Here is a 16,307-nt window from a genome sequence, read left to right as displayed (position 1 = left end):
TGAAGCACTGGCTTTCACTATTTTTTTTTTGATAACAGACCCACTTGTGGGAAGCGGAGAATCTGAGGCAAGGAACTCTTAATGCACAGACGACAGCCAGCCATTTCTACTCCTTGGGAAGATGAAGAGGCAGATTTGGTCACATAGTCATCTTTTGATTTTGATAACCTTACCATCTTCTTCAGAGCAAATAGCATTTTGTCTGCAGCATAACCTCATTTCAGATCAGAACTGACACTAAAAACAGTTCCTGCAGTTAGGAATCCATTTATAAATTGCACACAAAAACAGAGCCAATGAAATCATGAAAAGGAACTGACTGGAAATGAAATCTCACAACTTAACAAAGCAAGTTTGGTTTATTTGAATGGTTTCATTAAATAAGTCTACAAAAGTAACAAACTGAAGCACAAAGTGCAATCTTACAAGAAGCGCGACACCCAGAGTTAGTGCAAAATGTACAATTAACGGCTGCAGAGAAACTCAAGGTTTAAATTCAGTTTATTCATTTTTTAAAACAGTGTACATTGTTAAATAATGTAAGGAAAACATTTATAATTCAGAAAGATCTTTTTTTAATGTGGAAAAAAGATACTCAAAGTGTACTATTAACACAAAAATAATTTAAACACTTCAGTAGCACTAGTTCATTCCTCTAGGCTTCAGTTATTTCATCCACAGGAGGGAAAAAAATCAACAGTAAATAAAACCAGTTCTTACTTTTTTGTGAGTGAAGCGATCTCAACATTATTGAACCAAAATAACAAACGATGTGCTGCATTTGGTTTGCTTGTTTCCCTAGTAGAAAGTATTGTTTTATTTGTCTTAGGTGGTCTGTTTCTTATTTGGCCACCATCTTTGTTCTAGCCTTACTCTTACTATCTCCCCAAGAATTATAAGCAGAGGATAAGTAAACAATTTTGAAGAAGGGCTTGAAAGGCACGCCCTGTTTATTTCTACATTGCTAAAATCTTCGGCTTTCATTTGGGGCCAAGGCTAATTTACAGAGACAGGCCCACAAAGGAACAACAGGAGAGGAGAGCCAACCATGCTCTTCCTACTGCAGTGATTCCTGGGATGTGCTATTGAGGTGGGTAAGAGGTTAGAATATGTCAATTCCCCAACTCAAGAGTCAAGACAAGAAGCACCCCCAAAATTAAGAGTCCTAGCTTCCCCCCATCTTCTGAGATAGTAAAGATCCCAACCTAGCCAATTAGGAAAGTATTTCCTGAAAGCTCTGAAAACAACAGAACTGCCCATTACAACTAGGTATAGCTAAATAATACTGGTTGGTTGCAGTTATTAATTAAGGAGAATATTTGTTAATATGAACTGTGGGAATATCAGTTGCAATTGCAGAAATAAAGGTGGCATGAAAGACGTGATCCTGCAACCATCTGCACATTTTATATAGAAGAGCAGGAAGAAAAAGCATTCTTTCGGACAATGCTTAATTCAGATGTGGGTCCACTTTTCGCAAAAAGATACAGTACCCTCAAGCTGAGAAATGCCCGGTACATTTGCAACAAGAGGAGAGCAATGCGAACAGTCCTCTGAGCAACTTTCTCCATCTATGTCTTCCCACTATCACGTTTCCCAGCTTCAAAACAAGCTCCCACCTGCTTCTCTTTATATTCAGCCATTTCTTCTAGGTCTGTTCAAGCCCAGCTCAAATGAGTTGGCCAGGCATCACATATCTTTTAAACAAATACGTTCTCCCACTTTTAGTCTTTTTCTTTCACTTATTGAAAGTTTTACTTTCACATAGCACCTTACTCTTCTCAAGTGCCCAATTTTGTCCCAGCACCCCTCCTCAAACACTTTCTGCTTTTAACCACCGATGTCAACTTAACTTCTCACCCTGCTCATCTTACACCTGCTCTAGACAAAATTATTAAATGACTTTATAAAAAAATCTTTCAATTTCCCTTTGGCATCATCCGCTGCTGGGGTCACGTGGACCTAAGATTTCCTTCCATATGCCCTTTGCTGATCCGGGGTCTGATGAGAAGTTGATGCTAATGGCAGAAGCAATAAGTCCAAGGCACTAAAAAATCCAGCAAGCAATACTGGTTGAACAGAAGTATTCAAGTACAGTAATTTATACAATTTTACATTCACATTTATTTATCTAATACAATGGAAGTACAAAGGAAAAAGTTAAAGTGTCTTAATAAGTAAAGGACAGAGCTAGCTTTTCTTCCCAACTTTTTAAACCTTTCATATTTTCATCTTAAAACTACTGTTGTCCAACAACATTTATATATCACAGTGTTTCCACATCAAAACTGATGGCAAGTTACATGTCCGCAGGGAACTTTTTTTTTCCTAATTGCTAATGCTGCAGGCAAAGCTGCTAATATCATCTGCTTAAAGCACTAATGACTTATCATAAGAAAGGGTTGAAGCCTCAGTCTCCTGGTGTTTTTCACTGGGTTCTAAAAAGAGAAAAAAAGAAAGAAAAACAAGTGGGGACTGGGTAGGAAACAGGGCAGGAGAGAGCCCAGTATTTTTTTTGTTTTGTGGTTTAGATTTTTGAGGGAATAGGGACTGGGGATGGGTGCCCAGAAAAGCACTCCACCCACTTGAAAATACAGAAGGGTTTTGGTTTTCCCTTGAGTACTCTAGTAGCTTTCTGATAAAGCCTTTCTTTGCTAGCCCTCGCTGTGGGTACAGGAAACAGGGAAACTTACAATCTGAAGACGCCCCACCATAAGCAAGCTGCTCTTTCCTTTTTGTCCACTCCAATTGATGGCAAAGGGGAAGGAACACTCTCCATCCTGAGGGCTCTAAGCAGTACCAAAAACATTCCTTTCTGGCAAGAAATAATCAGTTAAATGCAGCACTAGTAGTTAGCAAGTAATCAGTTAAATGCAGCACTAGTAGTCAGCACTCCCTCTCCTGCCCCCAGATCTGCTCAATTAATGTCTCTAGGTCTGACTAAGTGGTCCTCAGGTTGGAACCTGGGGGATTGCTGATGGATTTTTGCAAATTGCTGATGTTGAAATTTTGTAAGGAGGCAGTCCCCACAGGCTGGAACTGCCCAAGAGGCTGTGCTGTGGGGCCACCCGTCCCACTCCACTGAGTGTTAAAGGGTGGAGCTGGAAAACTGTACTGCTGTGGTGGGCACATAGACTTGGTGAAGTGACCTAGAGAGGTAGCTGATGCTGCAGAGATGGGGGCAGAGCCACCCAGATTTGAGGTCATGGAGATGCACAGCTGACCAGGTGCAGAAAACTTCCGTGCCATCCCAGGGCCCTGAAAACAAAACAACTCATTGTAAAGTATGGTATGAGCATAACATGCACGAGTGTGAAATGGGCAGTACTAAAATATAATTTTGCAACCAGGACTGGTGTAGTCTTATGAAACCTTTCCATTATTATGGCTCTTCATACTTACCAAACAGGGTGAGGATAACTATTCTGACAAGAAGTGGGAGGGGTCATGCACGTGTGTATGTGCGGGCTGCGGTTCAGGGCATTAAAGGAAAAGGGAAGAAAAAATTGAGTTGCCCAATAGAGAGAGAAGGATCCAGGTAAGGAAAAATTAAAGGCTACTTGAGTGATTTTTGTTTTCTTGTTTTTCTAAAAGTGTTAAAATTAAACAATTAAACACTAAAGAAGGTCATAGCCTAAAATGTTAAGCACTGGGCCAGGTAGTTTCTAACGCTCCAACCCAGATGTGCTAAGTGACACAAAAGGGAAAACTTACCTCGTAGTTTGTATGTCCTTTGCTTCCTCTCCTGCCTGAAAGATTCATGGCATCTCGGGCCCAATTGTCTACCAGCTTGTGCAGGTCATCTGTGAACGTGCCCTTCCTGCTGGAGGTCAGGGCAGGAGGCTGGGCTTGGGTGGCCTGGCTGTTCACTGTTCCCCCAACAGTGTTTGTGCTGCTGGTCCCTAGAGTTGGAAGAAGCAACAGAATATAACCATTAAAAGGCATGTGGAATTTAATTTAATGAGCAGGAAGAGCGTCACAGAATGATGACTGGCAAGCCACAGAATGGGGAGAGGATGGACTAGGAAGCCATGCAAGAAAGGAAGGAAGAGTCCAAGGTCTTACTTAGCCAACGCTTTGGCAGAACAGGTAACGGAACCAGATTCTCTTCAGGAGCTGCAGGAAGGCTAAACAACTCAGGATGATGGTCGGCACAGAGGGCACGGGCCTCTTTCAGCCTATTCACATGGCATCTCAGAGTACTGAAACGTACTGCCAGAGATCGCTCCCAGCATCGTATTGATGAGGGAAGTATGGGAGGGTCAGTGAGGCTAGTTGCTCTAGAATGTTGTGGAACGCAGGGGAAAATAAGGTGATTTCTTGAGGACTGGGGCAGGATTCAAGTAGGAGTTACAGAAATGCAAAAATAGGTGCTTGACCAGGAAAAGAAAGGTTTCCCAAACCATACTGACACTGGGATAATCTTTAGCCATTCTCTAGTAGAAAGAGGTGGTGGTAAGAGAAAAAGCAAGCTCTATTAAAAAAAAAACAACTTTCATCCGGACCCATAAACACAAATCTGTAAACATAAACTTGGGAGGAATTAAGGCTTCAACCTCTCCCACTTTCCTATGAGTAAAGGCCCAAGACTGCTTGCAATAAAAGTTTATTGTGTGCCTGAATCTTTCAATTCCAGGAGGGCAAGCTATTCCTGAAGATGACCTAAGTTCCAACTGGTTCATGGATTCTCAGCCCTTCCACCCCCACCTCTTCCCAGAAGAGTGAGCACTCTCATGTGGAAGCAACAAGAACATTCAGCTGAGGTAGGAGTGCAAAGGGGAGGGGGAAGCTTTGAGGTGTGATGAAGGAATTCTATTTCTATGGTTTGATGAGAAAGAAAGGAGTCTGTATCCTGCCTGATTTTGGCTCTGCTGGAGGGCACACTGAAGATAGTGCGGAGAGGCAAGTTTTAGGGAAGAGGGAAAGAAGAATCATGGTCTTATTATTTTACTCTCATCCCCATTTTCTTACCAAGTTTCACATTTGCTGCAGAATAAATAAAAAGTATTGAAGTTGTGAAACACTAGGCCTTAAGATATCCAAGTAATGCTGCGGACTCAATAAATGCATACATTTTCCGGCTTTCAAGGTCAAAGCAGCACCAGAGCGCAGCAGCATACCTGAAGCAACTCTGCCATTGAAAAGCCCTTTATAATCCATCGCTGGCCAAGTTTACACCATAGTACCCAGGGAATGGCACACACAAGCATGTCTGTACTCCAGTAACAGCTAATTCTGAGGTGAAGCTGCAAAGGAAGGTCACATGCTTCTTAACACCAAGGCAAGACATGGAACTGCTACAGTGTGTGTATTAGTTCCCTCTCGGTGCCCGCTAGAGCCACAAGGGGATGGCTACTGCACACAGTGTGAAGGGAAGACTAATTTCCCGGATGGTACAGGACTCCCAAGTGGACAAGTGGACAAGCACAAGAAACAGCCTTCCTCGACTCACAGGAGGGAGACAGTGGTGGGGTGGGAAGCAGAGGCAGTGAGCATGGCAGTCGTGACGGTGAAACCCAGAAGGCAAGTGGATCGCATGCATGAGGACTAGCATCCTGCTTGGATGATTACTGCTTGGTGAGCTTGATGAGACGATCAAAACAAAAACAGAAATTATCCCAGGTGAGCAGAGCTGTCAAAAGCCAAACACAAGAAGCTCTGTAGAGGTGAACACAGCTTACTCACAAAGCTCGTGCTGGGAGTTACACCTATCTGGTCTCATGCTCATCACCTTTCATGTTGTGAGGCCCCTTTATAACCAAGTTTAACTTTTCATTTTAATCTGCATTATACAATACTGGATTCTGAAAGTGGGGCCTATACCACAAGGAAAAGTCAACCAAACAGCTGACCTTCTTATACTGGCTTTTGAAAACAGAACTTTCCCTTAAAGAAGGAAACAAACATATCCCTTTCTCACCAGAAAGTAACTTCTGGGAAAAGCTGACTATAAAACCTAGGAGGACACATAGTGCATTTAGTCCATTTTAGTAATAAAGTGTTTAAGAACATCTGTAATACAGATATTTCTGAGAACATCGTGTGCCTTCCAGCATATACTGACTTGCCTCTAAACTGTCCTCAGTTCTGCTGAAAACCTCTCAAAAGCAGAGTAATGCTTTACAATCAAAAATCTGTTTTTCTATTTTCTCACGCCACACCTACCCCCATGTTGCCAGAGCCTATTAGGAGTCACAACTTACTGCCCAGTATATCCCAAGTAGAATGTTCTGGTTGACCCTCTAGGTGGCCTGCAGGGTTGGTGAATCGTCTACACTTTAGTGAGAGGCCATCAATCTAAGAAGCCAAACTCGATAAAGTCGTGTTTCTTGCCTCGCCAAGCTAGCAGACAGGTACACTTTGGCCACTGCTGATTTTCCAATGGCCGGCACCTGTTTGTTGACTCCTTTTCCAAAGGAGTCAGGAATCCTCGGTCTCTGTGTGCATATCCATCGGCACATCCAGCCATAAACTGTCACAGAGGTAGGCTCACAGGGGTCACCACTGAAAACACTGACTGTGAGGTGATTTCTTATTCTGGAAGGATAGCCACTAGTCAGCAATTAAGCATGTTAAAGAATATATTAGAAAAGGGTGCAGAACTAGAGAGTTGGAAGTGAGGCTTCAAGGTTCAAAGAGCTCATAGATAATAAGCTTTGCAATCAAGGACCAAAAGTAACAGAAAAAAAAAAGATAATTACTACAGAGCTGGTTGCAAGGACAGACTTTTTTCACCATCTTCCCTGAAGCACAAAGAGAAAGCAATGCGTTAAAAATAAAGAAACATCAGTATAACATACTTAGAATCTCCAATCAGCACACAAAGTCCCAGCAAGAGAAAGCAGGAGGGGAGACAGGCTGGTAGGACCTAGAGCCCTTGCCAGAGATGTAGTTCTATGGGATGTACCTTCCTGGCTGTCAGCCTAAACTTGGTTATTTGATTGACAGTGGTACCTGGCTGACAGAAGCTGAGTTTCCAATACCCAATCTTTGTATCTAAAAGAGTAATGCCCTGCATCAAGGTTCTGGGATGGGGAGGTACTCCAGTCTCTCAGATCTCACTGCTTAAATTTCAAATACCCAATCTGACCCTGTCCCACTTTCTGTTTCTCCTGCTGGGTTGTTAAAAAGCACTCAATTAAATTCATTAGCAATTCTGCCACAGTAGGCTGACATTTTACAGTTTTCACATAATTTAAATTGGCTAATATATTTCCACATCCTAGACATACATACTAACACTTTCCCCTCTAGAAAAATCTTTAAAAAGTATATGGAAAACAAGCACCTTTTGAACATAAATAAAGCATTAAGGCAAGCCATGCTTCTAAACCATTATCTATTTTGAGAGCATAAAATAATGCACTTAAAACTATTAAGACCTCCATGTCTATAAGCACCAGTTTTTTCTTCTCACATTTGCTTTAAATCTGTCTCTTGAAATCTGTACACCAGGGCTTATAAAATATATACTGATGTGACTTCATCAGATGTCAGGCCTCTCATTTTAGATCCAAAAGGAAGAGGTAAGAGTTAATATTATGAAACACTCTTGCCCTGGCTGGTGTAGCTCAGTGGATTGAGCACAGGCCTGCGAACCAAAAGATTGCGGTTCGATTCCCCGTCAGGGCACATGCCTGGGTTGCAGGCCAGTTCCCAGCAGGGAATGTACCAGAAGCAACCATACATTGATATTTCTCTCCTTCCCTTCCCTTCTAAAGATAAATAAATAAAATAAAATAAATATATTATGGAACACTTTCATTTGAAGAACAGTATAATACCACCTACCTTTAAGAGTGTAATGAGAATTTACTGAACTACTTTGAAGTGGTACCTGTCACATTACAAAATGCCTTGGTTCTCGTTATTCCCTTTTAGACATTTCAAGGGGTATAACATAGGCCAGACATGTCACATTCTACTCTGAAACTCTTGTCTCCTTCTATTTATGTCTTTTCATCCTTCTAGCTGGACATATAAATTAAATGCTTATTTAAGTGTCACGATGCTAATATGCTTGATCCCGCCTGGTTTTACCAGAAACTTACTGATTCGAATGCTGAAAAATCACACATGCTTGGAAGACTCCCAAACTAGCTAATGTCTTTAACATCCTTCGTCAAATAGCTCTGGACTAGTGATGTGTGAGGGAGGCCCAAAGACCTCAGAACTATACTCAGAAACAGTGACCGCCTCTTAGCACATGCATTTAACAAGCACTTCAATAACCACATCAGAAGTTTGAGGCCTTAACAGAAATCTTTATCTAAATTCTAGCAAAAAGTTTTCTATTTGAGCCCTATTTTTGTTTATTAAATTTTATTTCAATGTACATTTACTGATTACCATGTGCCAGGCAGGCAGTGGCCAATCATAGGGAAATGTGCACTTCCTGTTTCTGTGTACACAACTTAATCTGTTTGTACAACCCTAGAAGACAGGCATCATCTCCATTTCAGACAGGGAAAATGGGCTGAAGATGTTGGATGACTTGCTATTGTGTCTTGTCACCCTTCTTAAATAAATTTAAGAAGAAAGCTGGAGCCCTGGCTGCTGTGGCTCAGTGGATTGAGTGCCACCTGCAAAACAAAGGGTCACCACCAGCTCGATTCCCGGTCAGGGCACATGCCTGGGTTGCAGGCCAGGTCCCCAGTAGGGGGCACATGAGAGACAACCACATATCGATGTTTCTCTCCCTCTAATTCTTTCTCTTTTCCCTGCTCTCTAAAAGTAAATAAAATCTTAAAACAAAGAAAAAAGAAGAAGGAAGCTGGAAAATCCCAGCAATTACTGTATTTTGCTGTGAATAACACATACTATTTTTGCCCAAATTTCTGAGGAAAAAATAAGGGTGCGCATTATACATGGATAGTACCCAAAATACCTTGCATCTGTTCTTGTGTTTTGTAATTATCTGTCACATAAAATTTCTTCTACCATAATACATTCAAAAATAAATGCTAAAATTCCTTTATAATACAAAAAACGACTATCTAAATGTAAATAAATATAAAATTGAATTAAAAAATTAAAACGAAAGTTTTTTCCTGAAAGTTTGGGCCAAAAACGTGGGTGCGTACTATACACAGGAGCACATTATACACAGCAAAATACAGTAAGTTAAAAAGACCATTTTCATACTCAGGTGCTTAGATTTGGTCTTAACAAAATAAATACTTCATGAAAGTAACTACACTGAAACCCTTTCGGCCTCTAATTTTATGAGGTTAGAAAGTACTAGTGGTGAAAGGATTCACTGAGAAATTCTAGCATCTTTCAACTAACAGATGGTTAGGCTGGTTGACCAGAAAAACATTCCAACCTCTTCTGAAAAATAGAAAAATAGGGCAAAACTTTTACCTGCTGCCAGAATCTAAGCTCATCAGTGGTCAAGATGACCACTGTTATTTCTGTTATTTCTAATGACAAAGCAAGGGGCAGTACTGAATAGGACTATGAGGTTTAGTCTTCATTATTCTAAAGGACCCAGCAGTATGTAAGCCTGACACTGTATCTTCCCTGTTATGGATCTATAAAGAAGCAATTCTACCAGAAAGCTGCTTTGAAGTTTATAGAAACCTGTGATTCTTTCTATATCTTTTATCATAATAACACAGGGACCCAAACTTCTGAGGGTAACAGTAGTTCAGCCAGGCCACCAAGTAGATGATACACAGAGACAAATGAAAATGAACTGCATGAAACAGCAGATCCAAGCAGCAGAGAAACAAGGACGAGGAAGGAGTAAAGGTGTTACACACAAAGAGCCAAGCAGGGCGTACTCAGAAATCGGGTCCTCCTGCCACCAGGTTTGAATGTCACCTGCTCAGATGCACAGTTAAACTTCGCACAGCCTGTGAGAGGGGAGAAACAGGGAATAACAGAGAAGAGACAGAACACAACTACATGATGTTAGAAACTGGAGGCTGGAGTGGTGAAATGCGCTACAATGGCACACAGAAGAACAAGCTTCTAGGGAAAGGTCAGATATATAGGATAGAAAAATTAGGCCTCAATTCCCTCCATCTGAAGCTTTTCACAGTAGGAATAATGCTAGTTCGCACTCTTACCAACAAGTCCATTTATTTTGTGAAGAGACAATCTAATCTGCAATTTCAACAATATTGTGGCAAAAGTACCTAAGCTAGCTATCCATATTTCCATATTTCTTCCTATTCTTTTCTACCCAGATACCCACTTCCTTTCAAGTCTTATTCCAATGTAACTAGAAACTCTTTCCTCTTCAGGATTGCTTTGAATGATCATTAATAAATAAAACTACATTTGAAAAGTATATTTTATATATATAAATGAACTGAGTTGTAGGACTATTCATCTTAGATGCTACAGCCACACTTAGAAGTTTAAAAAGTCTACATTGGCAAATCCCAAATGAGTTTTTCATACAGGTCACAGACACAACTTTTTGCTAGAGTGCCTTGAAAAGAAGCTATTTCACCTGATGGGAGTGCTGAGCGCAGCAAATCTAATCATCACTCCCACCCATTCAGCCTGAAGATTCTTGGAAGTGTACAATATCCAAGCAGTGACCTGGTCAGCTGGTCTTCCAACCTACCTTAACAATAAGTTACTCATCAGGCTTTTTTTTGTCCTGGATATGGCAGTGTCTCTTAATGTTTTTGGAAGATGATGGTTTCTTTACTTTCTTACCTTGACCTGGAGCAGAAAGGCTTGGTACTGAAATGGCACCATCGCTGGTGAAGGCTGAATAGAGGTTGTCACTGGAGGGAGATGGCTTAAGGGGCTGTAACAGCTGATTCTGCCCAGTCTCTGGGATGTTGCCAGGAGGGTGGAGGGTTTGCTGGGGGTGCAGGACTGAAGCTGCACTCTGACCAGACAAATTACCTGCCAGAGGATAAAGTGCCTTGAAAAACCTGTATACCTTTCCCAATGCACTTAATAGACACTCCCATTTGTCTCACTAAGTGATTAATGGGTCAAAAGCTATTAAATAATGAACCAACAGGATGGGAAGTGAGAAATGACATTAGAATCAACAGTGAATAGGGCTACAGAAAACTATCCTGAGAGATTTTTAGCTTTAGATAACCTAGATGGTTCACAAATCTGACCTCAGTAAGAAGGCTAGAATTTGTAGTAGATACAAGAGAATCCCATTTTGCAGTTTCACAACTGCCTTTTTTACCCTACTATAAAACAATGAGTTGGATCATGATACAAATAGTTTGGCAAGCAGTACCTGCTCAATTTTTTTTGTAAGCAGGTGTCAAATCAAGAACAAAAGAGGTATCAAAAAATGATGTAGGTGACTATGGTAATGCATATTTAAAATTATTCTTGGTAGGTGGCCTACAATCACTAGTCAAGTGTCCTTAAATTAATTTCTCCATTTCCTAGTAACTACTGGAATAGAAGTCCACTCCAAAAAATATGTCTGAATAAGCTGATATCCCTATAATCACATCTCTACTACTGAATTGTTTTTCTAACATGCTAGAGAAAAATTTTCCATTCCAGAGAATGGAAAGCTACTAAGGAATTTGCAACTGCTCTCCAACATATTTATATTAGACCTGCAGAGCAAATATGAACACAAACTATTTTAGACTTTTTCCTTTTTCAACTAATTACCTGTTAACATTACCATAATTACACCAAAGGGTAAATAAAAACTGTCTATCACAATCAAAATAGACTTATAATTCATTATAGGTTATGATTTAACTATCTTTTCAATTACAAACACCAGAAACTTCTTTATTTCAATACAGGTAAAATGACATAAAAACTTTGATCAAGGAAATTACCCTAAAGACATACTCAAATACCTATATAAAATTTATACTCATCCCAGTTGCAATTATGACCCAGTTGCATTCATTAAGAAAAAGAACTTAAATTTACTAAGTAGAAGTCAATGTATTTTCTTCCAAATGCCTAAGCCTTTTAGGAAATATATGAGGTATGAGTTACATTTAGCAAATACAAATGTAAATAAATGCTAAATGTTTTATCCTTAAGAACAACTATAAATAAAGACTACAATAGATAGCAACATAGATTACAATGGAATAGGTCATTGCACTCCCTAGTCTACATCCATAGACTAAAAAAGAGGTACTGTGTATATGGGGAATAGAGAATTCAAGGAAGTAAGAATATTAGGAAAGTCAATCATACTCTTTTGGAATTTAACAAAAATAACAAATGTTCAATGCATTATATTTACTGTTGGAGACAGACACAAAACACAGGACAGCCATGGCTGACCTGGTCCCGGGCTGTTTACCTGAAAGCTGGGGGCTTTTATTCCCCGAGGAAGTGTTGCGACTAGATTTGCTGCCTTTGCTTTTAGTAGGTCGCCTTCTTCTCCCCGAAAGGGGGGCAGCTGGGGGAATAATGACAGCAGGGGGAACCTTGCCCAGTTTGGTGTATAAAGATTCAATTTCATGCTTCTGGCGACTTTGCAGGTCTTGAATCTCTTTAAGATGTCTATGAAAGATAACCAAACATAATTCAAAAAGATTACAACCACTTTTGTTCAAACAAGAATTAACCACATATTCTTTAACCTCCTTTCAAGTATTTATATACTTTTGAATCTTTTCCTCAAATGTACTTAATCTAACTTCTACTACCATGAGATTCTATTTTGTCAATTCATCTTGCTGTCCTCCATTACTCAAGCCAAAATTCAACAAGTTCCCAGCCAACAAATGGTTGATGTATTAGGAGAAAAAGATGTCCTGGCTTTACACACAGAAATACTAAATTTACTTCTCTGGTTTAGTTTGTCAAATATGACCCACAAAACCTTCCAACATAATCTACATTAGGTTAATAATGATTTTAAATGATATTAATAAAATAATATAGTAACAATAATACAAAAGTGCTGATAAAGTTCTATTAACTAGAACTGCTGTGGATCCTTATGAGTACAGGAGACCCAATGAGAACTGTATTCATAACTACCTTATCACCCTTCTCTTTAAAAGAATTGAGACATAAGCATATTGCAGTAAAAAGAATACTAATATAGGCAACAGAAATTAGGTCTTAATTCTGCCATAATTCTTTTGTAAGAGAAAACATACTTACTTTTCTCGTAGTCGTCGCAGCTCTAATTTTAAGTCTTCATCTTCAATATCTGACTCATTGTCACTACTCATGTAAGAGGAATTGAGGGAATTACTAAGGCTTTGACTTAGATTTTGGATAGGGAGGCTCCTTGAGCTCAATTGATGGGGGGAGTGTGGACTACCTGAACCATCATCCACATCCCTACTTAAGAAGGCAGCCTCCACATCAGAAGATGGCCCATTCAGATGTGAAGGCTCTGACAGTTCAGGCTTTTCTTTCTTTGGTATCACAGCAGGAAGAATAGCTTGTTCCAAATCCACAAAAGGAGGAGATTCCATTGGTCCCTCTTTCTTTGCCTCAGTGATCTTATCTTCAGTTCTTGATACAGAGAAACGACCTACTCTGTTTGCTGTTGTTGTCACCTGAAAACGTCCCACCTTGGTAGGCTGCCCAGTTTCTGACTTTGCTTCTGAGGCAGGAGTTTTGTGGACACCATCTGGTATATCTGAACAGACACCATGGATGGTTATCCCATTAGGGCCTGGCTTCACCAGGGTACTCTCTGGACTACTACTTGATAGCACTGAAGACTCTGAAGTGCTGGATTCAAAATGAACAGACTTTGCATCTTCTGACTTATTTTTAGCCTCTTTCTGGGCATCATCCATTGCAACTGAAACCTGATAGATAGAAACCAAAGTGAGATTTTTTTTAAAAGGCCTCCATTTAATTTTTATAATGGACCATTAAGAAAAAGGAATCACTTGAGTTCCTAGCCAGTTAGTAGGCTGATTATTTGTTTATACAGTCCCTCATTTAAAAAAATATATTTTATTTACTTATTTTTAGAGAGAAGGCAAGGGAGAGAGGAAGAGAGGGAGAGAAACACCAATGTGTGGTTGCCTCTTGCACACCCCCCTGCACTGGGGACTTGGCCTGCAACCCAGGCATGTGCCTTGACTGGGAATCCAACTGGCAACTCTATGGTTTGCAGGCTGGTGCTAAATCCACTGAGCCATACCATTCAGGGCTTAGTCCCTCGTTTTTCATTGTGAAAGTAAGCAGAACACCATTACAGAGAACTATGTATCTGTACTGAGATGTACAGATTACATGTAGATTCTGAGTGGCTGGATAAGCTTACTAAGTAAATTACTTTCAGAACACATTCAAATCTTAGTAAAAATATAAGTAACAAATGGTCACAGAATTTTGAAGGTTGCTTGTGAATAAGAAAAACTGCAAAGATTAAATTCAATAAATGCTAAATGCCAACTAAGCTTCAAGAATCAACATGACTAAGTGCTATCCCCAACTTCAATTGTTTATCATGAAAATATTAACCCTGAGAAAGGAGATACCAACTAAGAAGGGCTCCCGGTGGCTGAGCTGAAATTTAAAAAAGAAAAAGAAAAAAAACACACACAAAACACAGAGCCTAAGAACCATTCCTACATGGGGGCTTCTCATGCAAACTATACTCCAGGGAGAAGCCTGTACTGAACTACCTACCTCTGACTACGTGCCTGCACTGTATTTTTGCCATATAAAGAAGTTCCTGGAATCCTGTTTCAACCAATAGAACTGAGGCTTTTCTCATTCAATCAGAGCTGAGCAGCTACAGCCCCATCAACTTCTTCACCAAATAGTAAGAGTGGCTCTATCCTGACCAATCAGGACAGTACCTTTGGGATCAAACTCCCAGGATTTTATGTACTCATTTGTATAAGGACGGACCAATCAGGGACCAGGGGTAGGGACTTCTGTCTATACAAGTCAGCCTTCGGCTCTGGGAGTGTACTTTCCCCTTTCCGCTGAAGACTGAAGACTGTGTTTCCAATACTGAGCTGAAACCCTAAAGGTATCCTTCTGGAGCAGAACAGAGGAGGCCAGAGCAGACAGCACAGCACAGAGTAGACCGGCAAGAAGAGCTGTCTAGTCGGAGAGGGGCCTAGCCCCAGGGCTGCCATGCAGGCATTCTGTGCTGTATTACAACTGAACTGTTTTGCACCGAATAGTTTCTTTCTTTAGAAACTGCAACTCAGACTGAGGATTCCTGCTGGTGTTGGTGTTGGTGTTGAATTAGTGCCAATGACCATAGGTTAACAAGAATAACTAGAAAACAGTTGTTAAAACAGTAATAAGAATCACTTTCAAAGCTCGTTTGGCATTATGTACTAAGAGCCAGAAAATGTTCACTTGTTGGGCCCATTGGGAGAGTAAAATGATGTTATCACTTGATGCTGACCCAGTATTTTTACTTCAGAAATTAATCCTAAAGTTTATCCTGAATGAGGAAAATATTTTTATATACAAAGATGTTTACTGTTGTTACTTTACTTATGTTGGAAAAGCAACCTATTGACTAACAAGAAGAATGGTTAGGAGGTGAAGCAAGGTCAATTTTAGATATACACATGTACAGGAAAAAAGGAATGGAAGTAAACAGACCCCCAAAAGTAATCCTGAGGAAAACAAAAAGAATAAAGTGCTATACAAAAGAAATGTATCAAGTTAAAAATTATGTACCAAAAGGTAATAATTTTATTAAATATACATACTCCCAAAAAAGAGAATCAAAGCAAGGAAAAGTGACTATCTTACCTGAAATCGTCCCGTCTTAAAAACACCAGTTCCTGAACTAGTTGCTGTAACTTGCAGCACTGGAACAAATAGATGGAGTAGAAAATAAATTAGCATCTTCAGTTAGCTTCTTTTCCCTTCGGCCAGGAATTTGGCAAAAGGAAACTACATATCAGATGAGGAAAGTTATTAGAGGCAAGGAAAGTTTCCTTGGCTTCCTTCCCTCTTAGGCTTTGTTCAACAAGGGGAAAGTTACTGCTTGCTATCCTACAAGAGCCCTTTAGTATAAAAGCCTGTGTTGGTTGGGGAAAATTGTCCAAGACTGAAAAGTTATCATTGAGCTTCTACCTTTACTTATACAGGTGTATGTTAATATGATATTGTTTGAAGAAATAAGTTACCTACAGAAGTCCCCCTTATTTACTGGTTCACTTTCAGTGGTTTCAGTTACCCATGGTAATTCCAAGTAGAGAGACAGAGAGAGAGAGAGAGAGAGAGAGAGAGAGAACATTCAATTAACTTTTATTACAGTATACTGATAGAGTTGTTCTATTTTTTACCAGTCATTGCTGTTAGTCTCTGGCTGTGCCTAATTTAAACTTTATCATAGGTACGTATGTACTGGAAAAAAAACATAGTATAAATATAGGGTTCTG

General features: G+C 40.0%; 1 protein-coding gene across 19 annotated transcripts in view; it reads right to left on the bottom strand.

Moving 5' to 3' along the window:
* Positions 1–340: 340 nt before the first annotated feature.
* WNK1 (WNK lysine deficient protein kinase 1) overlaps positions 341–16,307 on the bottom strand; it is a 156,188-nt gene continuing 140,221 nt past the window's right edge. For 13 of the 19 annotated variants that reach the window (XM_053662455.1, XM_053662459.1, XM_053662467.1 and 10 more), the window contains 8 exons: positions 15,673–15,731; positions 13,087–13,748; positions 12,275–12,477; positions 10,675–10,869; positions 9,786–9,857; positions 6,702–6,743; positions 3,715–3,902; positions 341–3,258 (listed from right to left, as the gene is read on the bottom strand). In XM_053662455.1, the coding sequence (XP_053518430.1) occupies positions 2,941–3,258; positions 3,715–3,902; positions 6,702–6,743; positions 9,786–9,857; positions 10,675–10,869; positions 12,275–12,477; positions 13,087–13,748; positions 15,673–15,731 (1,739 nt within the window). In that variant the 3' untranslated portion in view covers positions 341–2,940. The remainder of the gene's footprint in view (positions 3,259–3,714; positions 3,903–6,701; positions 6,744–9,785; positions 9,858–10,674; positions 10,870–12,274; positions 12,478–13,086; positions 13,749–15,672; positions 15,732–16,307) is intronic. The other 6 variants (XM_053662470.1, XM_037139885.2, XM_053662490.1 and 3 more) reach the window with 2 other exon arrangements.

The sequence above is a fragment of the Artibeus jamaicensis genome, unplaced genomic scaffold (assembly GCF_021234435.1).
Source record: "Artibeus jamaicensis isolate MK-2021 breed Jamaican fruit bat unplaced genomic scaffold, CSHL_Jam_final contig_1028, whole genome shotgun sequence".
Classification (NCBI taxonomy): Eukaryota; Metazoa; Chordata; class Mammalia; order Chiroptera; family Phyllostomidae; genus Artibeus; species Artibeus jamaicensis.
This window is presented reverse-complemented; position numbering and strand designations above follow the sequence as displayed.